General features: G+C 39.2%; 2 protein-coding genes across 2 annotated transcripts; both read left to right on the top strand.

Annotated features, from left to right (window-relative positions):
- Nucleotides 1-195: 195 nt before the first annotated feature.
- LOC140937948 (uncharacterized) lies at nt 196-27,846 on the top strand. Its single transcript, XM_073387508.1, has 16 exons — nt 196-205; nt 920-1,153; nt 2,201-4,284; nt 5,147-5,266; nt 7,017-7,113; nt 10,635-10,864; nt 12,812-12,902; nt 14,244-14,467; nt 17,023-17,080; nt 17,479-17,717; nt 18,300-18,363; nt 18,838-18,903; nt 20,478-20,543; nt 20,742-20,807; nt 21,134-21,199; nt 27,004-27,846. The coding sequence occupies exons 1-15, from the start codon at nt 196-198 to the stop codon at nt 21,172-21,174; spliced, it is 3,690 nt and encodes a 1,229-aa protein (XP_073243609.1). The 3' UTR covers nt 21,175-21,199; nt 27,004-27,846.
- On the top strand, nt 21,580-22,482 carry LOC140937949 (uncharacterized). Its single transcript, XM_073387509.1, has one exon. The coding sequence runs from the start codon at nt 21,580-21,582 to the stop codon at nt 22,480-22,482; it is 903 nt and encodes a 300-aa protein (XP_073243610.1).
- Nucleotides 27,847-27,918: the final 72 nt, after the last annotated feature.

The following is a 27,918-nucleotide window of genomic DNA, read 5'->3' on the forward strand; positions in this document are numbered from 1 at the left end:
TAGTATTATTGTGTGCCTTGATTGATGAGACTTTTTTAAGCCCAGGGTTTTTCAAAAATTTGTATAAATACTACTACAGTTGTTCAAAACAATGAAACAAACTTTTGAACACCCTGTAGTTTGCTGTCAGCACATCAAACTGACTGTTTTCATATTTTATCCAGGTCGAAAACATTCTGAATTTTATTTAACGACATGCCCTTAGGTACTCAACAAACATTAATAAGGGGAGGGCCCTTACCTTACCTTACCGGTCCAACCCCTCTATAGCCCTTAAGCTTTGTATACCATTTTTGACAGAATAGGTACTCAGCCTTTCACATACCTTCCCGTGACAAATAGTACCCCAGTTCTCAGTTATCTAATTTAGAACTTTGCATCCCTTTTAACTGCGGTATGTTTACTGTCTTTCAAATATAAATAAATCACAAAACCAGAAAGTATTCTCGACTTTTTCACGAACATAAAATGCATCTGTCAGCCTTTTTGGTGTTTTTACAGGCTAAAATCACAGATTTCCCTAGCTTTCATATTCTTCAGTTAGTGAAACCCCTACCTTTCATATACTTGAAACCTGAAAAAGGTACCCCTTCAGGCAAAGCCTTCTCTTAAAAGTCATTATAGGGAGTAACCCTGGGACTACATGTACATGCCTGCAAATAATTTAAATTCTCTGATGAGGTCACTGTGTTTACTGGACAAACCAGAAAAGTTGTCAGACATTCATTATACATCACTTTATAAAATCTTTAGATATAAAAGTATTTAATTTGTCCATGCAGTCATGATGTCTGACTGCAGGTTGAATTTCGTTGGAGATAGGCAAATTTTTAAGCGACAGTAGTCCAATGAATGATTGTTATCTTCAGCTTTGAACTATAAATAGAAGTTTTGTTTATCGTATTTTACCTTTTGACAGACTCTGAGTGGATCAACGAGTGCCAGACACGTCTACGAACGATTTATACCACCAAAAACAAAGTCAACATCATTCCATGGGATGAGGACTATGCCTTTGATATTGATAAGATTTACACGGAGTTGTCTTGGCTCAAGGATCACAGGAAACCCAGTGGAGTGACGCAAACGAAACTTACAGACTACACAGAAATATTCAATAGCGGAAAGCGGCTTTTAGTTTACGGCCGGCCAGGTATTGGTAAATTCTTTTTATGGCAAAATTGCATGTTTTAACCAAAGCCTTTGAAAACATCTTGTGTCTGAAGTTTGGTCCCAATGTCCCATTTTAATTTGCCATCTAATCCAATTCTTACTGCCAAAAACCTACGTTCAAATCCTGCACCAATTGCAAAAACAACCATGTTCCTTAGTCCATGGATAATAGGAATTAGTCTTTCTATTATCCATGCTTATATTACCTTATTATAGGAAAAGAACGCTCCATGAAATGAAAGCGAATCGTTAAAATTCGCGTTAATTTAAGTCGCGTTAATTTTGTTGAGCGTTAATTTCCGCGACGTTAATTAAGTGCAGCGTTAATTTCCGCTTAATTACCAGTATTTTAACCCCAATTTTGGAACCTGTCTAGACATTCTTGAAATTCTACCTCCTCTTTAGCGTTAATTTTCTTTATTCGAAGGTCGTTTTCCATTAAATTCGCGTTAAATTAAGTCGCGTTAATTTCCAATACCTTAATTTCATGGAGCGTTAATTTCCTATAATAAGGTAGTCTAAAAATAAAACCCAGTTCTCTCTCTCGCTCGTTCGTTAGAGGTAGCGTGGCCGAGTGGTCATCGCGTCGGACTGGCAATCCGGCGGTCCCGGGTTCGAGTCCCTCTCTGGCCACTCGCTGGATTTGTTGTTGGTCGTCCCGAGTTGAAATCCGCGGCCACGCTTGTAAATAGCCAACTGGTTGCCTCCTGCCAGTTAGGAGTTTAATCCTGTTATGTTGTATGTGAATTATTTGTTTCTAAGTATTTGAGTGGAGTGCCTGTAAACTAGCTGAATAAGCTAAGTGCACTCTCCTCTATAAACAAGCCTTTTTAAGCCTTTTTTAAGTTCTACCCCCTCGAGGCCCTATTCACTGATTCTTGAGTCACTGGTTTGTAATTTCGTAATTTTGTATCTCCATCGATTCCTGGCTCAAAAGTTTTATTTTAGGGGTAATAATCTATCTTTTATTTTTTTGTCTTGGGAATATCCTGAATAAATTGTTTCTTTTGTTCGTGCTGTTATCCAGGCGTTGGAAAGACTGTTTTTACCAAGAAAGCCGCTTTTGACTGGTCCCAACAAAGATTTCAAGGAACGACTGCAGGAGCGTTTGATCTTGCCTTGCTGATAAAACTAAGCGATGTCAGTAATCTTCACGATGTTCCGTCCATTTTAAAGGCTTCTCAGCCGCTCGTCAATGACAGCCAAATTTCCGTGGGTGATGTGTACGACTACGTTCTTCATCATCAAGAACGCGTCTTGCTAATCTTGGATGGCTATGATGAGTACAGCGCTGGAAAGCCATCGCCTATTGACGAAATTTGGAAGAGAAATCGACTAAGAGAATGCTGCGTTATAGTGACCTCAAGGTTAATGACAACGGACAAGCTGAGAAGTCCCAGTGATGCCCAGTTTGAGATAAAAGGGTTTGACGACAAGCGCCAGAAAGAGTTCGCTCGAAGATTTTTGGAAGATGAAGAGGATGTTCAAAAGTTTTACATCTTTTTAAGGGAACAACACCTTGAAGAGTTAGCGGAAATTCCACTTCTTCTGCTAAATTTGTGTCTTCTCTGGATGGATAAAGAATTACTAACAAAAAACCGAGCAGAAGTCTTCACTCAGTTCATTCAGACGTTGTTTAATCACATGCGTGGAAAACAATCCCCTGAATCGATGTTTATAAGACGCAATTACTCAAACGAACTATGTGAGTTAGGGCGCGTGGCCTTTGAAGCCCTCATGAACGATTGCATTTATTTTCCAAAAAGTGAATTAGCTGCCTACGATTTGATCGAGAGATTAAGTGAAGTCGGCCTTTTTCAAGTTTTAAACTTGGCAGGTTTAAAACCTGAAAGGGGCGTATACTTTATTCACAAATCAGTACAAGAGTACCTCGCTGCCAAGTCCCTGAAAGAAGAACTGGTTTCTGAAGAGTTTGAAAGTACACCTTTCCTGTCAAAGTTAAACTCGGTTGAAAAGATATTGAAGATGACGGAAGTGTTAAAATTTGCCAGTGAGTTGTCAGAAGAAGCCGCGCGTAAGATCATGAGTTATCTGATGGGAATGGCGCCGCAGAACGGACTGACAGAGTACGGGTTCGACAAAGAAACACCGTCAGAGGAGGATTTGTCACAGGAGCAAAAAAATTTTCTGACGCTCTGTACACAGTTACTTTTCTACCGCCCAGCTGAGGCAAGAAGGGATCTCTTTCCTACATTTCTTTCCTCTTTAGGAGGAGTGCTTTTAATTAATCCAGACCAGCTAAATGCTATTGTAAACGAACAGTTAGTCAAAGCTAGTGATGTCCCTCGTTACGTTTTTTTCGCCAATTGCAACTATGAAGAGCAGGACTATAAAAACTTAGTAATTTTATCTGAACAATTAAACGCTGTTGTTGTTACCTGTTCAGGAGAAAAGAAAGCGTCCGAGTTTTTAAGCAACTCGCCATGGCGTCGCACTGACGAATTTTTCTTAAAGAAAGAAAACATAGCCCACCTTTACTTTGCTAAACTTGTAAAAGTTGAAGACAGTGGCATTCCTTTTCTTGCCCGTGATATGATTAAGGCGCTAATACGCTTAGAGTCAACAAAGAAGTTGAACATAAATCCTGAAGAGTCAACTGAAGACAGCAACTGTTCTTCAAAGTATCATGCTCTGTCGAGAGTGAGGAAGATTGAAACCCTTGGAGTGGACGGTTCAGAAGTGGAACTGCTGAGTGAGTTGATGCCGTTTGTCACCGCTCCACAAATTATAGGGGTCTGGGGTGAACCCGGTGAAGTGTACGATGCAGAGGTGACGGAGTCTCTGCTGCGAAAAATTCCACTTACACGCAAACTGGAGAGACTAGCACTCGATGCTATCAACCTAACACCAGCCACTACTGCTTCGTTCATCTTCTCATTGTTTCAAGAATGTGTGAACCTGGAGTCACTAGACATGTCCGAGAACCCTTTACTGGGTGCAGGAGTCAGTAGCTTAGCTTCTTACCTCAGCTGCGCTCCTCGCCTTGGGGAACTTCTGCTGTATGACGTTAAGATGACACAACAACAAGTACACGAGTTGTCTACAGCAGTGAAGCAGAATAGCATAACTCGGCTGGAGTCTTCCTACCACGTAAGTTTGATCACAATTTGTTTCTTATTCTTAATCTACAGTGCTTAGCGCTTACCTTCCGCCATTTTTCCTTTCTTTGGAATTTTTATACTCTATGAAACACGAGGCTGGCTTATTTGAAAACAATTCTCAAACTAGGTAAGTTGAAAGTATCATTTTAAATTCATTCCTTCGAATTGATTAATATAAGCTTGTCCTTCCACAAATGACAAACAACGATTTGCACGATTTGCCTTAAAATACATGCCCTCTCTCAATGGCATGCTTGGCGCTTATCGAGAGACATGGCTATGTAACTTTTAGTGAAAGTCAAAAACTTAATTACACTGAAGCTGTCTCTGCGTGCTTCGCGCCTTTTAGAAATTTACTCCTATCTTGATTGATGATGGAGCCGGTACAAAGGTTTTATTTTAGGTTGTATGCAGTAAACCTGTTTTTGTTAACTTTTGAGTGCTCGTTGTTTCTACCGTCCGATGGCGTATCACTTACATGTACAAGATTAAACATTACTTTAAGAAAGTAATAAGGCTTGACAATCTGAGAGCCAGCGAGCCATCCGAGCCACGGGAACTGCAAATACATCAAAAAGGGTTTCCTGCTTGGTTTCGTAAATGGTATGTGGGGTTTTGCTGTTGAAATACTTGCAGAATTAAGCAGTCTTTGTCGACTTTCTCTGATTAGGGTTAAGCGCTCATTTTACGGATAAGGGTTAAAACACTCATTAACAGCGGTTAGCTTTCAGTTATACTCTTTTTTCCGTATTACTGCTTTTTCGGCTTTTTGTATTTTTTCCCCATTGTTCGCACTGTGTCTTAACTGAAAGTAGTTCAACTGTTTACTGTTACTTTGTGATTCGTAACAGGATGATAAAGGGAATCCTAAACCTGAACATCAATGGCCATCAGAGGATTATTGGAAAAAATCTTATCCGCGCATCAGTATCCCTGAATCGTCAACTGAAATACAGAACAAACAGCAGCAGGTGGGTGGTCAACTTTTGTTACAGAAAGGAATGTATAATTTGCTCGAGTGTTTTTTTTTGTAATTTATTCTGTGAAAGGTTTGAACCCAAAAGTCATTTCATTAGTAGGTTGAGTATGATCGTCCGGGTGAACGTATTCCTGTTGTTGTTGACCGTGACTGACGTTTCGACAACCTGTGCGGTTGTCATGTTCAGAGTCAAAGTGAGTTGTATCATGTCAGTTGATGGTATTAATCTCTGGTTATTGACCTGATTTTGGTCAACTAACTCGCGATGTTATTGGTCGTCTGTCAGTTAAGCTTTGATGTTATCCTATTCAGGACTACGTCCACCCGGACGATCATACTCAACCTACTTATGTAATTTATCAGTCTGTTGAATTTAATAGACCTTTTTACCGATACGGAATTTATTTGAATTTATTAGATTTAAGGAGTATTATGGGATGCCCAGGGGGTATTCGCTCAGTATTTAGCGCGCTTCCCGGGCAAAAAGAAAACTTCACGGTGTATTTCTCGGGAATAAAGCGATCATTATTACATCCAAACACGGCGGAACGATCTTTTTTTTCCCATTACAATCTTTTTCTTAAAGAAAAATTGGCCCGTAAAGCGCGCGTAAATACTGATCGAGTATATCGGATCGTGCTCAAGTCCCGTAGGCCTCCCATAGATAATACTCCTAAAATCTAATAAACTCAATATGGCCACCGTATCGGTAAAAAGGTCTATTGTAACAGATTATAGTAAGATAAATAAAAAAAATCGCTACTTTTGGGGGTTTTAAAGGGTTTTTACGATCGTTTGTCATTAGGCGAATCTCGGGAGGTGAAGGGTGTGTTTCTTATAATGGTTACGTTCTGGGGCCCGTTTCTCGAAAGTCCCGATAATTAACGGGCCCCTAAAGCTGTTGTTGTTTACATGCAAGATAGAGGTTTCAATAGCTTTGCATTTAACGTGATAAAACTATCAGTTAATGGAACAAAATTGAGCAGTTTGCTAGCCAGGACCTGCGCTCTTATTCTTTATATTTCGATTTGTATATTTGATTTCGGGCCCGAAAAGTTACCGGGACTTTCGAGAAACGGGCCCCTGGTCTGCGTTTTTGTATCTCGAGGTCGTGGTTTTCCTTGTTTCTCCTTATTTAATTGGCTGAATGTCCCCTGAACAGTCTTGTGAAGAAACAATCGATTTGAATTTGTTACATTAATCTAACAAGTGATTTCTTTGTTTATTACTCTCTTTTTAATATTTCAGTCGTCCTAAAATGGTTTTTCTGGTTAAGACAGCTTTTAGTAGCCGAAATCATGGTCAAAACGTAACCGATTTGAGGAACCTTCTTGTAAAGATCTAAAATTCGATTTCAAAGTTAATTCCTTCTCGGGAACATTATAGGACTTTTTGAAATATTATCGGAAACGTGCCGCTATTTGATTTTGTTTGGATAAAAACCACTTTCTTTAGATTGGGAAAATTTGTTGATGTGGTTCTTTCAACGGAGGTTTGTTATGCAATTAATGTAAATGCAATGTGCGAGACACGCCAAAAAAAAAAAAAACCGTAACACAGACACGCACGTCATGCAGCGCAGCGTTGATTTTTTTCGCCAATGTGACTGAGGGTTGCAAGTTTCATTGCCCCAGGGAGCTGATATTCTATCTTTGTAGTCTGTTTTTCTCAACTAGCAGAAAAGTTTTTTCTCTTAATTATCTCATGAGCACATCGCCTTTTGTTCTTTTTATTCCTTGCAGATTCTGGCAGAGACTCGCCCCAGTGCTCCCTACTCACCGTCAACTGGTGACAATCGAAAAACCGTGGCACCAGTTCCAGTCTCTCTCTATCCTGCTGGTAAGGTTTCTATTTATATGTAATTCCACAATTCTACAAATTCAGTGTTTGGTGAGTTTAACAATTTTTCACATCTAAACAAATAATTGCTTTGACTTGAGCCGGTGTTACACTTTGTGGCAAGTTTGTCAAGAGAATTCTCTTCATAATCATAATCGCGGTAACAAAATGGACTTATATTTACTCATTTATATATATATTTTATTATATTTATCCCCCAGTCTTTTTATGGACAAAAACAGGACTCCCTGCAGTATAACACTATTATTTATTGGACCAGGCATTATAACCACAAATAGAATTGAAAAGCAAGGTTATAGTTGAAACAGCGAGGAAGTCTGAAAGGAAAAGTTACTTGCAATGCCCGCACCTTCCACCTCCCGTTCTGCAATCATTACTTTCTTCAATGAGCATTTCCCATGTATATTTAAGTGTGGTTCGACTGATTGTTCATTATTGTTTGATAAAGCAAAGACATAAAAACATTAATTTAAAGTTTGAGTTAAATGATTCTTACCTTCCATACAATGTTTAAAATCTAAAAAGGTAAAATATGAAGGTATAGAGCGCTTACCATTTGTACGGAAATTTCGGTAAAAATTTTGGTGTCAAATGGTACTGGTATTTTTTTCTCATTGAAAGCAGGAATGGGATTGCGTTGTACCATTTATAAAATACTGGTTAATTTTTCACTTTCTCTCGAGTGAAAGCCTGGCACTGGTAATCCAGACAAGTGATACAAAAGATTTCGGTCGTTTCAGTAAAGTGGGAAAAAAACCGGGGCAGGTATTACAAATGGTAAGCGCTCATAGTAACAGCTCAAATAACTTAGGAGTCAATTAACTTAGGAGGGACACTTTGAAAGAATCGAGGCTAGATTTACAGATTACTTTAGACGGGAGAGTATTTCATTCACTGACGTAACGTTTAAACATAGGCACGTGAAACGTGCATGAGCTATTTTGAATGCTTCAGTGTAACTATAATACTTCGGTGTAACCTTACCAAGAGTGATGAATCTACCTTTTTCGTCCTAAATGTAGATTTGGTTTTTGTGCGAAATTGGGTATTGCGCTACATAAATGAAAACGCGAAACGCTCAGTTGAGTCGATCCTCAACCTATGTATTCACATTCCTCTGTCTTTCCCTGTTACATCTGGTGCAAGTTAAACAAATTGTTAAAGTAAAATAAATTTCTACTCACCAAACGTTGATTAGAAGGAACACTCTAAGGTTTCCTCGGAGTTTCTTAAGCCAAAATGTGACTCATCGAATACTGAATAGTTACGAAATACCAGGATTTTTATCATTGAGGTAGATGGTTGCATCATCATAATTCACGAGATTTTCACGTGCGATTCTACTCAGTGAAACAGTCTCCGACAACTTATTTCTTCATGTTTTAAAAGCTATTGCTTCTTAAAAGACAAGAGCCTTTTTTAAGGCATTGGTTACAAAACGAAACAGGTCTTCATACGTCCAAGTTACTATTTATCATTGTGAAAAGCCAATCTGCATGAGATGTACAGTCACACAGCTGGCACGTGAAAGTGTTGGACTTTGCCCCCTTTCGTGGTTCGTACGTGAGGGAATTCGAGTTATCACGCAGTAAGCTAGTAAACAGAATTATAAAAGTAACTTTTGCACACAATTTGCACGTGAAGATGTTGGTCTTTGGCCCTTTTACAATTCGTTCGTAAAAAAAAAGGCAAATTCTTTACTACAAAATTTTCTCAATCGATTTTAAGAAATCACCTCGGCTTCATTATACAACATCTGCAATTAAATTATGTTTTATGCAACGTCAAGGTTGATAACCTAACATTTATTAACATTTGTGAGACAGTCTTTAACTCCGACAACTTATGTCTTCATGTTTAAAAAGCTATTACTTCTTAAAAGACAAGAGCCTTTTTTAGGGCATTGGTTACTAAACGAAACAGGTCTTCATACGTCCAAGTTACTATTATTAATGTGAAAAGCCAATCTGCATGAGATGTACAGTCACACAGCTGGCACGTGAAAGTGCTGGACTTTGCCCCCTTTCGTGGTTCGTACGTGACGGAATTCGAGTTATCACACAGTAATCTAGTAAACAGAATTATAAAAATAACTCATGCACACAATTTGCATGTGAAGATGTTGGTCTTTGGCCCTTTTACAATTCGTACGTAAAAAAAAGGCAAATTGTTTTACTACAAAATTTTCTCAAGCGATTTTAAGAAATCACCTCCGCTTTATTACAATATCTGCAATTAAATTTTGTTTCATGCAACGTCAAGGTTGATAGCCTAACATTTATTAACTTCCAAGAAAATTATCAAACTGCCGAAATATATTTCTACTTGTATCATGTTACTCAATACAACAGTACCTAATTATTGTGTCAACTAGCTTCTTCCAATTTTATTCCCTAACGCTACTGTTTCTACTTAAGTTACGCATCTTTACTAAATAGAATACGTTTCAGAAACTATAATACTTAGTATGCAGGAAGGATGTATCATGTTGTTCACTTTATTCTTCTTTGTTTTGTTTTGCCAGAACGAAAAAGGTCTGTTGAACTTTGTAAGCGAGAAAATAATATTTTTAAAGCTTGTTTACAGGATTAACAATACTCGGTACAGCTTTCACAAAAATAAGCTGCCTTTTTAAACTTCTAAAACCACATTTTATAGCGCGCATACTTTCGAATTAAAGTCTTTATTTAAATATCAATTATTACTTCATTGGAAGAGCTTTGAAAATATATGATATTTTATACTCTACCCAGTTGTAGCAGGTGAAACAGAACTCATACTGACGTGCGTTGTACCGATAGCCGAATTAGGTCAGAAATGCCTTGAAGCAGCATCCATACTAAAATATGAACCCTTAAACAGCTGCATCACTGTATACAGCGTTTGAATAATGAAGATATTTAATGTAATTCTTCCAAACACCTGTAGCCGTAATAAAAGACGAAAAAATTGTGAAGAATCAAGATGGCGGTCTCAAAGTGCCCTTGTTCGACCTTTACCAATGTCATGTTTAAGTAGATGCTAAGATCTCATTGGTTCCTGGGCATCAACTAATAGTAACTTCAACCTTATTGGCTCTTGCAACAAAGATCCGAACATACAAAGTTACAAAGCCACAAAGATACATACGCTCACACCACTGACATATGAGCTATTTTTTCAAAATAGCTCAAAAATGAAAACAATTATTGCTAGAGGTCTGCGGCCTTAGCTTAAAATCATGGTTCTTACGAGTGGACCTGTAATGTCAAAAAATTTGGAGGCGTCCACTTCAAAATACCCAAATAAAGTTCTGTGCATTTGGACCAGGCTTGGACTTTCACCTCAGTTCTAAGGAATCCCATCTTTACTCCACTAATCTTCGCTACTGGACTGGTAAAGATAAAAAATAAATGTACTTGATGACTATCAGTGACAAGCCAGTCTAAAAACACCCTCGTTTCGCTGGGTCATTATGTTACTTCAGGGATCCTAACTGGCTACTTTTTTTTCCTCAACAGAAGAAGCTCCTATTCGTAAAGCGCGTCGTTTGGCATCCTTCAGCCAATACTCCCATCTTCCTGTTTATACACCGTATTACTCCTCCCCTTATATCCATCGAGCTACGTCCACCATCGTTACACCTACGCCTGGAGGGTCCTTGAGTCACAATCGTTATCTAGCCAGTTGTTCAGGCTTTTCTGCAGTTACTCAGGATGAGACCAAGGTGGAGCGTTTGTCTGTTGATGAGGTAATGAGGGCGGATTCAAAAAGCCATTATTGTTTTTAATTAGTGGTTAGAATATGTCTTAACGTGGGTAGAAGTCGATGGGGAATGGAAAGGGGGAATTCAGGAGTGCGAAAAGGGCAAATAAAATGGCGCGCTGTGCCGCTCGTGTTCTCGCCCGCCTAAATTTCCCGTTTGTCTCCCCCCTCAATCGCCTGCCACGCGGGCGTCATTCATTAATTCTGCGAATGACTTAATAGATTAGTCGCCAACTCTCGACACATTTGTTGACAGAAAAGTTCGTCAACTCTTTGGTCTCTGAGACACCATTAAGCTGAGGCCGTCTTTTTGAAAAACTAATTAAAATCATCGCGCTTCCTTCAAATGCCAATCAAAGTAAAAACTATGGGAAACTAGTTAGTACCTTGTCTAGAAAACAGAGAGGTGATGCAATAAAAAAGATATTTAACGTGAAATAATATACAAGAAAACATGCGCCTGCCGTGCATGTGCTTTACAAAACACGCTTCGCCAATTCACGAGTTCATTTTCTGCAAATAAGACACTCCGAGGTTCAGCTTCGGTAACCAGTAACTACCATATTTTTGTTACTCCTTTTTATAAGAAAAATTTTTTTCTTTTGTAGTTCGTAAATGAAAATATACAGCCGCGCGAAAGCTGAACCGAGGTTTCTGCCTTGGTACCCACGCCCCCCCGCCCTATCTTTGACCTTAGTTCTGCTTTCGCGCGGCTGTAAGTACCTACTTAATGAACCACAAACGGCAAAAAAACAAACCAACAAGAAGAAGTGAAGTTTCCGACTTTTGCACTTTTATAAGGAAAACAACTGATGGAAGATACTGCAGTAACACAGGTTGTATATTTCAACGCCTTGATAAATTTCCAAGATTACCGACTACAACACAGAGTGCGATTCGTTTTAAGCGAAATTACGGAGAACTATTCGAGATACACACTGATATACGTATTCAAAATAAAAGTTATCGAATATGAGCTTACTTTTCCGCAAAAGACAAAAGACTTAAAAATTCCTCCTTTCTTTATCAAATATACACTTGACCTTTACTTTTTCTTTTCTTTACTTTTTAAAAAGTCAATTTTTCATTCAGTATCCTTAATTCACATTGGGTACCCTATAGTGTCTGGAAGCCTATAGTTCATAAGCCCCCGGCTTTTATATATAGGCTTCCTTGTCATTACCCCTTTGAACATTTGTAAAATAATTTATTTAGAATAGTGTCTATCATTAATATACGATAAATTTCTTATCTATTGTATATGTATTTTTATGTGGTAATGGCAAAATGAATGAATGAATGAGTGAATGAATGAATGGAATACAATAAAATGAATAAAATGGTTGCTATGATTGGTTCAATTACGCCTGAAACAATCGTGAGTTGAATCCTTACATTAACAAGTGCTTTCTTCGGTTTTTGCTTTCTCCTAATATTTCAGTCGTAGTAGAAAGTTTTCTTAAAGTTCAGGTTGCTTTAGTTGCCGGAATCATTGTCAAGACATTAATGGCTTGAAATACCGTGACTATCTTTGAACGATCTGAAATTCTAATTCAAAGTTAATTCCTTTTCCGGAAGACTGTTAGGTTTTTTCAAATAGTGTTGGAAACGATTTGATTTTTTTCAATTTGCTGAATAGAAAACGATTTCCGTTACACTGGGAAAGTTTGATGACGTGGTTCTTTCTACGAGGGCTTGTTGTGCAGTTTATGTAAATGCAATGTGCGAGATACGCCAAAAAACAACAAAAACACACTCAGACAGCGCAGCGTTGCATTTTTTCGCAAATGTGACCGATCAGAAGAGGGTACAAGTTTCACTGGTTCAGAGAGCTGATATTCTATCTTTGTAGTCTCGTTTTCTCAACTAACATAAACGTTCTTTGGCTCCATTATATCATGAGCTCATCTCCTCTTCTCTTTATACCTTGCAGATTCAGACTCGCGTCAATACTCACTACTCGCCATCAACTGGTGACGATCGAAAAACCGTGGCACTAGTTCCAGTCCCTCTCTATCCTGCTGGTAAGGTTTCCATTTACTTGTAATTCTACAATTCTACAAATTCTGTGTTTGGTGAGTGTTAACGACAGTTTTTCATATCTGAACAAATAATTGCTTTGACTAAAGCCGGTGTTACACTTCGTGAAAAGTTTGTCAAAATCATTCTCTCCATAATTATAATCGCGGTAAAAAAAATTGGACTTGTATTTACTCATTTATATTTATTTTACTTGGATTTTATTTATCCTTTAGTCTGTTTATAGACCAAAGTAGGACTCCGCGCAGCATGAACACTATTAGTTATTGGACCAGGCATTATAAACACACTGAATAGAATTGAGAAGCAAGGTTATAGTTGAAAAATGGAGGAAGTCTGAAAGGAAAAGTTCCTTGCAATGCCCGCGCCATCCACCTCCTGTTATTTAATCTTTACTTTCTTAAATGCGCATTTCCCATGTACATTTAAGTGAGCATTGTGGCTCGACTGATTGTGCATAATCGTTTGTTAAAGCAAGGTAATATAAACATTAATTTTGAGTTTAATGATTCCGTACCATCCATACGATGATGTAAAATCTTAAAAGGTAAAAGGTAGAGTTAGAGAGCGCTTGTCATTTGTACGGAAATTTCGGTGAAAAGTTTTGTGCAAATGGCACTTGTATTTTTTTTTTTTCGCATTTAAACAAGGAATGGGACTGAGTTGTATCATTTACAAAATACCGGTACATTTTTCGCTTTCCACTCTCGAGTACTAGCACTGGTAATCCAAACAAATGGTACAAAAGATTTCGGTCATTCCGGTAAAGTAGGGAAAATATACCTAGGCGGGTATTACTTTTTTTTCCGACAACTTTCCACCGGAATGAACCTTTCCATTTGAATTCTCCCCAGAATTACCAGATTTTCCTTACAAATGGTAAGCGCTCATAGGAGCAGCTCAAATAACTTAGGAGGCGAGGGACACTTTGAAAGAATTAAGGCTAGAATTACAGATAACATTATTTAGACCATTCACTGACGTAACGTTTAGAAATGAAAATAATTAGTGCGAGAGGTCTGCGGCCTTAGCTTAAAATCATGGTTTCTATGAGTTTGTGGTGGTCCTGTAATGTCAAAAATTTTGGAGGCGTCCACTTCACAATACCTAAATAAAGTCCTGTGCATTTGGACTAGGCTTAGACTTTGCGCCTCAGTTCTAAGGAATCCCATTTTTATTCCACAAGTCTTCGCTACTGGTAAAGAACAAATATAGTTGTACTTAATGACTATAACTGATAAGCCGGTCTGAAAACACTCTTGTTTCGCTGTGTCATCATGTTACTTGAGGGGATCCTAACTGGCTACTTTTTTTGTGCTGTACAGAAGAAGCTCCTATTCGTGAAGCGCGTCGTCTGGCATCCTTCAGTCAATACCCCCGTCTTCCTGTTTATACACAGTATTACTCCTCCCCTCATATCCATCGACCTACGTCTACCATCGTTACACCTGGAGGGCCATTGAGTAGCAATCGTTATCTCGCCAGTGGTTCAGGCTTTTCTGCAGTTACACAGAATGAGACCAAGTTGGAGCGTTCATCTGTTGATGAGGTAATAAGAGCTGATTAACAAAGCAATTATTGTTATTAACTAGTGGTTAGAATGCATCCTAAAGTCCGTAGAAGTCGTTCAAAGGGGAATGGAAAGGAGGATTTCGGGTGCGCGAGAAGCGCAAATGACGCGCAGTACCCTTCGCGTTCTCGTCCGCCAACCTAAATTTCCCTTTTCCCTTCTCCTTCGATCGCCTGTCACGTGGGAGTAATTATTTACTACTGAGAAGGCCTTTATGGAGTCGCTGACTTGCCAACAAAGAAGAGCTCGTTTGCCCGTTGGTTTCTGGGACATGATTATTTCATTAAGCTTAGACCCTCTTCTTAAACAACTACTTTCGCGCCTCTTTCAAATGCCAATCAAAGTTAAAACTGTGAGAAACTCGTTAGTACCTTGTTTAGAAAATAAAGAAGTGATGCGATAAAATAGATATTTACTTTACGTTGAAATGAGATACCGAAGAAAATTCCGGCTGCCGTGCATGTACTTGTCAAAACACTCTTCGCGTGTTCACGAGTTTATTTTCTACAAATAAGCCACTAAGATTCAGCTTCTGTAATTAGTTTTTACCATATTTTTGTTCCTCCTTTTAATTGTTATACTAAAATTTGGGAGCTGTTTTATAGTTGTAGTTCGTAAATTAATATATACGGTCGCGCGGAAGCTGAATCGAGGTTTCTGCTTTGGTACCCTCGCTGCTCCCCTATCTTTGACCTCAGTTCAGCTTTCGCGCGGGGTGGTTGTAAGTATTTAATTAATGAACCACAAACACTAAAAAACACACCAACAAGAAGAGAAGTATCGCCGACTTTTGGGCTACATTTTTTATAAAGAAAACGATTGATGACAGATACTGCAGTAACACAGCTTGTATATTTCAACGCCTTGATAAATGTCCAAGATTACTGGCTTATAACAACGAGTGCGATTTGTTATAAGCGGGATTACCGAGAACTATTAAAGATACACGGAATGTTTGACATACCTGTTTTTTTGTAAACAAGTTTTAGAAGGCGCGGATCCGCGTATTCAAAATTAAAGGTTATCGAATATGATATCCATCCCTTGCCAAAATTAGCTGGATTTTCGCAAAATGCCTTTGAAGACGACTTTAGACTGTAGTCCGTTACTGGGCAGAGCCTGCTAGAGCCACTGCGAACTTTGGGGTACTCAAAATAAACAAAAAACACGTTAATAGCGCGATTTATCGGCAACGCTCCTCCTTTGTCATTTTACTGGAAATTTAAATCGTCACAGCGGTGCTTATGATCGAGATACTTGTAGCGTACAATGTAAATACATTACCTACAGAACTGATAAGATCAGCAGCGAGTGTTAATGTTTCTGCAGGGAACGTGAGCGTGAAAATCTCTTCCCGGAGTTCCCTTACTAGGTGGCGCGAGTAAATGCACGCCCGAAGTTGCCCCAAAGTACACTTTGACAACAACGACTATATGCCGTTTTCATATCGGGTAACTTCGGACCGATCCGAAGATCGTCTGCAACGACTGAGTTACTCTTTTGCATATCTTAACCCCCTGCCCAGCAATAACTTCGTGGAATACACTTCGGGTATTCACGAGTTTAGAAGGATCAGTTATGAAAATGTTTTATTTTGATTTCACTTTAGATATACTATTATGCGCGACTATTTTAAATTGCCTAAGAAGCCATTTCCGAGTCCCAAAAGCTCTCACTTCCAAAACGAGGCTAAGTGCAAAGCCTATTTTTGTGCAAATGCGATTTTTTTTGCATGAGAATAAAAATCGTTTTCATATCAATGGCTTTGCACTTAGCCTCGCTTTGAAACAGAGACTTAGGAAATTTCGGAAATTGCTCACCACAGTAGACACCCATCAGTGAGTGTACGCTTACTCTGTCCTCAGAAGCTTACATGATTAAACGAGACTTGCCGGTAAGTTGAAGTTTGATCGAGATTCTATCTTGTCATCAGTCCGGAACGAAGGAGTCACATGAGATGCGCATGCGCATTGCCAGTCAGTCTTCAAAGTGAGTGGTACAGGAAAAAAGGAACGAAGGAGGAAGGGAGGGAGGGAATAAGGGCATGTGACTCCTTCGTTCCGGACTGATGACAAGATAGAATCTCGATCAAACTTCAACTTACAGGTAAGTCTCGTTTAATCATGTAATTCTAACTTGTCATCAGTCTACGTCACTACGAAGTCACATGAGATTTCAAAGTCCTGTAACACGAACCAGTAATGCAAGTAAAACAGTATTTTATTAAGGGAAATAAAATCCCAAACAAAAACGCAACAAGAATACAAGATACAAACTAGCAAAATCACTTGGCACCTGGATTCAACAGTACAGAGCCAAAGTTAGCTGGCAGACGCTGGCTTATCATAGAACCTCGCAAAGGTACTCGCAGTTGACCAACCTGCGCACTTCATAATTTCAGCAATGTTTAAACCCTTAACCTTAACATTGGAGGTAGAAGCAGCCCTGCAGCTATGAGCAGAGTACGCTTACTCTGTCCTCAGAAGCTTACGTACGAACACTCATAATACATCGTACAATTTTATTCTTTGCAGAGGTTCAATCTTCCCAGCACATCTTTTAAAGCACATGATGAACCATGTCCTCTGCAAGGTCGGTGGTAAATAATATGTTTAAATTACCTAAATACGATCTCATATCATACCTGCCTTGCGCAGAACATAATCAGGACAGAAGGGCACGAGTCCAAAGGATGCTGTAACGTCTTAGCATCAAGGTCAGATAATATAAGGGATAGCCTAATCACCCACGACTGCAAAGTGTGAACGAGCTTTTTTGGCGATGACACACTCAGACCACCTTTTCTGAGAACGCGATCGTTCAAGCGTTCTTTAACTGAATACAACCCAAACTCTGCCACCACAATCTGGTTATCGGCCGGAGCATATTCGAGAACTTACATTATTTGCAAGAACTTTGCTTGCGAAGTGATGTTTACTGTGTCATCATATTATTTTCGAAATATTTATTTGTACCTTTTTTCTCTACAGTCCGTTTTGCAACTCCTACTCATAGAGCGCATGGATTTAGCCACGGCCTGTCACCCTTCAGTCAATACCCCCATCGTCCTGTTCATCTGCAGTATTACTCCTCCCCTCATATCCACCGAGCCACGTCGACCATCTTTACACCTGGAGGCTCCTTGGGTAGCAATGTCGCCAGTTGTTCTGGCCTTTCTGCAGTGACACAGGATGAGACCAACAAATTGGAACGTTTGTCTGTCGATGAGGTAATGAGGGCGGATTCACAAAGCCGTTAATGTTTTAGTCAGTGTTTATAATTCAGTTTAGCCTACGTGGAAGTCGTTCAATGCGGAAGAAAAGGTTAGGGTTAATGTTACCACAAGTCACACGTGTTAGTGGATACATATGTTATGATGAAGAGAACGTCAACTTGCTGGTCACTGGGACATTCTACAGCGTAGGCCCGCTTTTGGTAAGGCCTTAAAATGTTATATGATTACTATTTACTGAAAACAATTTATTTTGATTCAACTCTTGGAGTACTGTTAGCGACTACTTTAAATCGTATAGTTCGGAGATTCCACACAGCATTGATTGAGTTTACGGTTAGTCTGTGCCGAAAGCCTATACAGCGTTTTCACTCACGTGATGAGTAGCTGTACAAATTTATTGGAAAAAAGAAATCTTTTACAGAAGAAAAAGGTTCAATTCCCACAGCACTGGTTTGAAACTCGAACATGGCCGCCATTTTATTGGTTTGGTACACTAATATGGCGGACGTGACGTCATGTGACAAATTTCTATACGATGATCACTCAAACCACTTCGCACTTGTTAATCCTTTGCAGAGTTTGAACCTTCCCAGCACATCTTCCAACGCACACGATGAACCGGGGTCTTTACAATTACAAGGTTGGTTTTAAGCAGTTATTTAAAAAATATCGAAACACCACCTTACAATATACTTCTTTGCTCCGTGAAAATCCAAGACTGGTCGGTTTTTTCAAAAACCTGTAAGAGTCGTCAGCAGTAGAGATTGCAGCAAAGATGTACAAACTTCGGATTTAGTGGAAGCCTGCGCCTTTACCATAAAAAGCGATAAACGTGCCTGCCTTTTATTTCATATCCCGGTGATGCAGACCCGCCGCGAAAAGGAAAGAAAAGAAAAAAACATAAAACATATCGGATGACTGAAGGTGCGCTAAAAGTCATTACGATTATTTTAATCCACACATCTATGGCAAACGTCGCCTCAAGGATATTTTTTGTTCTGTGTGACTCGATTAAATCGAGGAAATATTAATTTTTTTTCCAAAGATTTATGGACAGTGGAGATTTATGATAAACGCAATGAATCATTCCTTATATCCGTTGCTTTTTCATTAGGTGTTGAGGGAGCTTCGCCAAAGAAACATAAACGAAAAAAGCACAAAACACATCGAAGAGATGAAGGTACGTTGTAAGTCTTCACATTCTTCACATAAATTGAAATCAATACTTTGTAACCGAACCTTTCTTTTGAGACCTTTACATTCAAGGACGGGGACACCTACGAGGACGAAATGTGATTTAGCCTGCGTAGCAAGCGTTTCCAATCGAGTTATTGCGCGAAAGTTAGAGCGGAAGTATTTTTTTTTTTTTGCTCTTGCCCCAGCTTTCTAGACGAACCTCGCGAGGAAACGCTTGCTGCACAGGCTAAATGTGATTCAAAGTTTTGGCACGTATTGTCAAAAAATAGCTACCCCGGAAAGCTTCATTTTTGTTTTTTACACCGGAAAAGTTGGCACTGTTACTTTTAGTGGGCGAGGTTAAGCCCTCTTCCGATCCTAAACTAATAGAACTTCTAACGCATGATGTCTTGTTCCCGCCCCCACGCCATTCTCGCTGAAACCCATAGTAGAATTTCGACGGGTATCACGTTTTCCCGCCAAAATGACGCCGGCTCACGCGCGTTCACCACTTAGTATTGAGAAAATCTCGTCTCGTTGTCGTTCTCGTCTGAGAACCTAAAGGTCCCTTTGTTTTCGTTCATGAAACCTGGTATTAATCATTTCAAAAAGATTTGTCAAAAGATCACCAGTGCATCGAAGGCTAACCCCTGATTTAGTGGAAGTCTATAACTTTATTTTAGTAAATTCTTAGGGAATCATAAACAGAAACATAATTGCTAGCAATTTATGAACATCTGATTAATTTTTTAAGGTTGTCCTTTTGTACATGAAGGCGACAAAGAATCTAAGTGGAAGAGACAATCAAGAGAAACGCGTGAAGCGCTGAGGGCCGTTAGGTTCATGGATAAACCAGAAGTTTATGCCATTGATTGGGCCATTTCTTGGTTCCAACAACACGGTTTCTCATTTTCGTGGTTTTTTAGCCGGCAAAAAAGAAAACTTTCCCAAAGTGTGCCTAATGTCTCAATGCCAAACCTTTCTTTCATATAAAAATGAGTTTTATATGAAAGCGTCACACTAACCCTCTTCCTGAGAAAAAGGCAAAAGGTTAACGCGGAAGTGCTCTATTTAGAAACAAACACACGAAAATAATCTTTATTTATTGTCTTTCTACTGAAATCCCAACAGTAACGGTCTCTACGCATATACGAGAGTAGGGTTTCCCTCGGTTACCATGCTAAAAGTGTCTTTCCGGCGTGGTTTAAGTACGTACAAAGTCGTTCGCACCGCTGACATTCGCGGTTATTGGCTTGTTTACGTCCCGAAAAATATTTCTTTCGGGGACTTAAACAGGTTGCTTCGTCGCGAACGACTTCTTACATGCTAAAAAAACCACGCCATTGGACTGCTACCTCTACTGCCGTTACTTTCGAGGTTCTACGGTGAGGACTTATTTCACTCCGTGTAATCCGCTATCAACATGGTCAAGCAGTAAATAAACAGATCTGTTGTAAGACCTGACAGCTGGCCAGTATAGGTGACTGCAGAACAGGCTTACCAACCTCTGTTTAGGTTTATAACCAAGTGTTATGTAAATTAAATTAAAGACTTTCATTTGTCTTTTGGGCAATGTAGGCGGCGAGAAATCACCCCGGAAGAGAGAGAAAAGACAGCAGCATAAAGCGCATCAGGTGACTCACGGTAAGTTGAGTCAATAGGTTTCTTTTAATTAATCGTTTAAAACAAAACTTTTCTTGATTTTTTCATCAAACTTTCTGTCAGTTGATAAAAGAGTGGAAGCACAGGCTTACCAACCTCTGATTGAGTGGAAGCCTCAACACTATTAAGTCGAGTACAAACAATTAAATCCTTCCAATCGTTTTTTTTTTCTCAATCTAGGCAACAAAGAATCTCCACAGAGGGAAATGAAAGCAAAAAAGTGTGAAGCGCATCAGGTGACTGAAGGTATGCTAATGATTAACTTTCTATAAACCAAAGTTTATAAAAGTACATGGCTTTTCTTTGTTTCTTGATACTTGATATCAAAGAAAAACGATTTGTTCAGTTTGCTCAGTTACGTTGACTGGACGCGTGTGATTTTACTTGACCCGTGAAATAGGAAGTAGAATAGTATGCGCTATTATGCACTAACTCTATTGCCTTCTTTTGCTTGCTAGTAGCTGTATTGCACTAGTTGTTATTCTCCGTTTCACGGATCAAGTAAAATCACTCTAATGACATCTGTTTGTTGAACTGAATCCTTATGTTCTCCGTCTTATTGCTTTCTGTAGGTGACGAAGAACCTCTACGAAAGAAAATCAAAACAGAATAGTATTAATCAGAGCGAATGACTAAAGGTACACTGAATGTTATAAGGTTGATTAAAATGGTTACACATTAACACACTTAGGCGCTTTCCAAAAGTCAAAATTGGCCGGCCAGACTCGTCACTTTGACAATAAAAATAATATTTAGATTTAGCCAGGGATAGAAGCGAAGTCCCGTTCATAAACTTACAATAAGCAGAATTATTCATTCCAAATATTTCTTCGATTCTGATTGGCTAAAAGCACACGCATAATCCACCATAACCAGTTATTGATGACCAAATTTGGAAGAATTTTGTGTTTAACGAGGAAGTGACGTCAAAAATGCAGCGTTCTCGCAGGTTAAGGCACCGTTAACCGAGAAGACCTTGGGACGAGCTTGTGTTATTTTTGGCAGACAAACATCAGAAATGGCTCCGAGTAGGTTTACAAGTTTGAGCGAAGAAAATATTACCCAGTTACTTAATGATAAAGGCAGTGAGAATACCAAAAAGTTGACGAAACACCATCACTTAATTTTTGAGTCGTACCTCAAGGAGAAAAACATCAGACATCCTTCAACTGCAGTGGGGTTAGCGGGAGTTTTACGAAAGTTTTACGCCGAGGCGAGAAAGAAAGATGGACAGATGTACTCAAAGAGCTCCCTTTGTTCCATCAGATTTGCTTTGTGTAGACACTTCAAACAAGAACTAAATATAGACATTATAAAGGATACAGAATTTAACGAAGCCAACCGAATTTATGAAGCACAGTGCGTACAGCTGAAGAAGCAAGGACTAGCGAAAACTGAACACAAACCTCCAATTGTTGACGAAGACACAAAGAAATTGTATCAATGCGGTGTCTTCAATACTGAAAACCCTACCACTCTACAAAACAAGGTTTTCTTTGAAATAATGTTATTTTTCTGTCGGCGTGGTCGGCAAAATCTTCGCCAGCTTAAAAAGAGTGACTTCGAAATAAAAGTCAACTCGCAAGGAAGAAAACGCTGTGTTGTGAAAACAACTGATGAACTAACAAAAAGTCACAGAGCACACGACGTTCAAGCTGAGGAAGGAGGAATGATGATAGCAAACGATGGTCCTTTTTGCCCGGTCTCATCCTTTGAAAAATGTTTGAGTGTCTTGAATCCAATGAATGAATACCTTTTCCAGCGACCAAAGTCATCTGGTGAAGGAGAAATTTGGTATGACAACATGGTTTCTGGCGAGAACACTCTCGGTCATCTTACACCAAGCGGAGTTGTCAACAATATACACAAATCATTCAATCAGAGCGAAGACGATAACTATACTCGACAGAAGTGGATTTGAAGCGCAACACATCATGTCGGTGAGCGGACACAGAAACGAAAGCAGCGTAAAAACCTCGGCAAAACCGATGCAAACACAAAAACAAACATGGCGGGCAGCCTTATGGCTGTAATTGACAACAACAAAAACCATGTCGTGGCTTCTGAAGCAGGCGAAAATGATCGAAATGAGGAACTTGGACTGCTAACAAATTCCCAAGAAGAATTCATTTTACCAGACTTGAACGTTCAAGCTCACAACCACTTGCAACCAAACCACAAAGCAGTTTAATTTCTACAATTGCACAGTAACATTTCTGTAGACACCGCATTAAATTATCGTAAACAGGTTTGATTTTTTTTTTACCTTGATGTCTGTTAAATTTCTGACGGAGAGATTTTATTTATACATTTCACCAAAATTTACGGAGTGAAAATAACTTTAGCTCTCAGTATATTGCTGAAGGGTGTGAAATTTGTGAAAATAAAGCTCATTTTCTCCTTTAAGTGTTTGAAAATATTTTGATAAATAATAAAGCAATTAATGAATTCGGGTTTCGCAGGATACGAAGAATTAAGCGCATCTCGGAAGGGTGTTATCTAGGCCTCGGTGGATAACACCCTTTCGAGATCCGCTTAATTCTTCATATCCTACGAAAGCCGAATTCATTAATTGCTAATTTTTGGGCAATATTTCTGTCTTAAGTTAAGACCTAACATAAAAATAAGGCTGAATTTTGTGTTTTCTTGTGTAAGCTAGCCTTTATGTTTTCATCTCACATCAGTAAAATCCAACTAGTGGTCTATTATCAATGCTACGTTCTGATTGGATGAGCTACTACTAGGCTATATGTTATAGCCCACATAGACCACTAGTAGCAAAAAGCGCCGGCTTTTTTAGCGTTTCAAAAAACCATATTTTAGTGTCTCTCTGCGCAGTAAACCTAGGCCCCGTTCTCACGTATCCGGAAGTTTTTGAAAACGGAGATTTTTTTCCACGTAGCGTCTTCAAATCACTTTCGCCCGTCCACGCAAAAACGCTAAAACGATGGAAAAACGATTAGCATTCCTTACGGAGCTTGCTAGAAGTATGTGTACATTATCATTGTATATTCGTCTGTCCACACGTAAACGAGAAGCCCGCGTTTTCAAAAATGTCCATCCTGAAGAGCGTTTTGAAAACATGCGTTTTCGGTGACCGTTTTCACCGAATACGTGTGGAGGTTAGGCTCAACCGGGGAAATTATTCGTTTTCAAACAAAAACAGATAGGTGTGGAGGGGGCCTTAGAGTTCAAATAGGCGTAACAAATTATCTTGAAGTCTGACGATCGTGTGTGCGCGAATTTTATGAATGAACAAACTAAATAATAGACAAATTATTTTCGCGAAAATTTTTATTCGAAAACTCGTAATTTAATCCCTAAAAGCTATTCGCCTAACATTAACTGGATCGTGGTTCCGTTCACGCAAGTAAAATGGGCTTAGCATATGGCAAAATTCAACACAAAATCCATCTCAAATCGGGGCGTATTTTTGTCACATGATGTCAAAATATACGAAACGTCTATGAAACCTTTATAAATACAAACATTTTCTTTTAAAAGCGTACTTTTCTTGACCATATTGTATAAAATGTACCTGAAAATTCTTCAAAAACTTCGCTGCCTCGGTTGCATTTTATCAAAACAGGCTAATCGCTCCGCCGTGACTGAAGAAAACAGGGTCGAATTCCTTGGACAATTTCGTAACGAAAAGCTTTCGTTTGTTTACAAATAGGAAACTGAGCATTCTTTGAAATTTCCCTTCCCGTTTGTCTTTCAACTGTGTATTTTCAACCGTGAAATGCAAACTTTGGTCTTGAAAACCACCACATGGTCAACGCGCGGCAGCCATTTTGTTGAAAATAGAAGTGCCGTCACTAAGGTGTCAAATCCTTTTCTTCTACTACCATCTAAACTCAGTCGACAGATTCTGACTGGTCGATCATTTCTAAAGCCTGTTGAAACAATGGTGGACAAAAAAACTTTTTAGGGGGAGGAGTGGAGGAATTCGTGTCTACCTAGGGCCTGCTTACGTGGCGGTTGGGAACTCCAGGTAAGTGAGGTAACCCGCTTAGATGGGGTAACCAACTTGTCCATATAATCTTTGATAGGTGGGGTGACCATATCAGAGATTACATGGACAGGTGGGATACCCCACCTAAACAGATTATCTCACCTACCTGGGGTCCCCCACCTCCATGTAAACAGTTCCTTAGTCCCCACCCCACCCCCCACCCCTGCCAGTCTTTACGGCCGTACGTGCCCTGACGTCATAACCAAATTTTCTCTCATCGATAGTTTTCCAATTTCTATAGCAGTAAAGGCTTCCCTATTAGTCTTTTTTTTTAACCCATCACTTCCGTGCATACCATCTAGAAATAAACTGATCCGACTGGAGTGTCCTTGTCAATAGTCTAATACTCTTGACTACTGGACTAGTCTAGCCAGCTAGTTCTCAAAAGTGGTAAGAGCGCCCTTGTTTTTTTCTACATAATCAATGCATTTTCAAATAACCCCCCTCCCCCTTGACAGTCTTCGGTGATAGAGGTCAAACACTTTCAAAAACATCTTGCAACGTGTATAGCTTTCAACTTTGATCTGTTCGGGGAAACCCTGGCAAAGCCATGTTTTTAGCTGTGAATTTTCCCTTACTCGCAAATTCCCTACCAAAAAACGGAAAGAAAAAGGAAGAGTCCCAAAACCTTTTGGCCAGGATCGTAACTTTATATACTCTATGCGACCCGGTGGATTATAGAAAGTTTGTTCAAGAGTCATGAGACTAATGCGAGTGGAGAAAAGGCTAACAATCCTTCGTTTGAATGAAATTTTTTGCTTTAATGGTAACTATTTATCAAACTGATAAACATGTTTCACTATCATTGGCAATTATTGGATTCGGCTTTCGTATAATTATGGGGATCAAATACAACGCGATAACAACCTCCGAGATCATCATAATCATATGAAAGCTGAATTCAATAACTGTTTTATTATTTTATTCAAAATGTTTCTAAGTTCTTAAAAAGCGTGAAGGAGGTCTACGAGGGTAAACCTTCTTCAAACCTTGGCAATTTTCACGGCTAGATTTCAGGGTATCAACAGAAGTGTTTTTCTTTCAGCTCCTCAAAAGTCGAGTAATACATTTGCGAATTCTTGCATTTCTTTCGTTCAGTTTCAGTGAGAAATGAGCTATTTCTTCTTCGGATAGCCGCGCACGCCATTTTTTTGTGACGTGACAATAGACAATATACAATAAATGACTCAAAATTACAATAAATGCCAGCTATTTATTACACTACTACATAACAAATTATTACGAATAGAGGTACACACAAACACATATTTTGATCAACATTTTGTTTTCCTTCTCTTTTCTTAATTTGAAGCATTCGAATACATACATGCCTTGCTATTAATTTTTGGGTTTAAGGCTTCTCGCTGGTTGATTATTTAAAAACATGAATATCTCATTTGGTGACATTTTGTTCACTCTTATTATATGCTAATGAGTTATCTAATAGAACGTTTCTTTTTCTCTGGTAAGCGGGACGTACAGTTTAAAAATTTACTTCACTGGTGAATAAACAGCAAGGCGGCGGCGCCAGGAAACGAGGTTGATCGATAATCTATTGTCTTAGCAGCCTCGTTTCCAGGCAAGTAAACCATCGATCAACAATGTTTTCAATCAATTAAACCACCGAATCGATGGTATATTGCTCGCATCTCCCACATTTGGTCAACAACGGTAGGTTATGAAAAATTAGCCGAAAATTTGCGAAATATTTTAAAGGAATGATAGTCATCCTTCCATAAGTTTTAAATCATTTCATAAGCCATACCTTACTATTATCGGCAGCAACAATTGTCAAACAAAATTGAGTCCAACAAAATTTACTCACGGGTAATCGGCTATTACCAAATGCACCCACCCAAGTCCCGTTCTTGTTTTTTATATTTCAGTCTCTACTATAGCACATTTATGAAGTTTTGTTGGAAAATCGAAACGTAATAAACAAAACGTAGCTTACTAAAAATAAATCCAGCAATGCACCATTCTCTTGGTATTCAGTGGAATATTGCATGAGAACCACAAATATCTACACAACAAAGGGATATAAACCTCTTCAGCTTGTATGTTCTGTTTTCCCAAAAGAGGTCCCAAGGGAACTTGGCCCATTGTCTTTTCATAAATTATGCGTAGATATGCACCTGAATGAGACGAAATTTAAAAAAAACGGTTCTCTAGAGTATTATCACATGACCTGTATTGGGAGAACAAAACATACAAGCTAAGGAGGTCTATTGCACTGAGAGACGAGAAACATACTTAAATTAGTTGCTCCCGAGTAACTCGTGAAACAAGTCGCGATTTTAGACTAGTTCATCTCGCCGGTCCGCCACTCGCTCCCTTCAGTTCCGTTCTCGCCCTAAGAACACAGCCTAAAAGCAGGCTACTATGTCACTTGGGGTGACCCTAATTCGTCCCTTCATTTCTCTGCAGCTGGTCCAGTTAAGCGGGAACTCCTATTTCTACAGCGCATGGATTGAGCCATGACCTGGCACCCTTTGACGAATACACCCTAGTAACTCATCAACTGCTGCTGAGATCGCCACAACATGGACTGGAACCGCACAGAACAATTCCAGCGACACCTTGTCTTAGTGGTTCTGTACATCCTCGGTAACACACCAGCTGGGTTCCTAGTGGTGTTTCCCTTTGTATGAAGTGCTGAGACGTCTACTATATGGATTGCAATTCTAGGCGAGCCCATCTCTGTCTGGGATCATCACCGCCTAGCCCGCAGCATAAAGGTCCAGTGGTCAATGAAAGTGTGCAAAATATAGACAATCCTTCGGATGAAGCTGATGCAAAAACATCAGAAACAATACCACAGTGTAGTGACATATATGTGTTAACAAAAAATGTGAATCTAGTACGACAGCAGAAATCATTACTGTAAATAATGTCCGTAAGAAACTTTTTGACACCAAAGGAATTTGTAGTTACTGTGCGGTTTGGCAGCGAACACGTTCGAAATTTGTCTAGTCCTTCGATTGAATGTTACGCAGGTCCATGGGCGACAATCGATAATACAGTGTGCCGTGCAGTATACCTTTTTATGCATTCGGTTATGGCTGTTTGTATTACTATAACGAACATTATTTTTTCTTTTTGACAACAGACAAATCGCAAATCTGCGAGAGGCCATTTTCGTGCTACCCAAGCCTCTGTTTCAAAGCGAGGCCACGTAAAAAGCCATTGAATGAAATGATTGAGCAATAAAGCTCATTTGTAGCTCATGGAAGACGTTGATGAGCTTTTGGAGGCACTCGACTCATTCGACTCATGAATTTATTTATTGAACTTAGTTGGACTGAACATTTTACTCTTACATCCCCTACTAAGTACTGCTTT

Source organism: Porites lutea, chromosome 5 (genome assembly GCF_958299795.1).
Source record: "Porites lutea chromosome 5, jaPorLute2.1, whole genome shotgun sequence".
Taxonomy (NCBI): Eukaryota; Metazoa; Cnidaria; class Anthozoa; order Scleractinia; family Poritidae; genus Porites; species Porites lutea.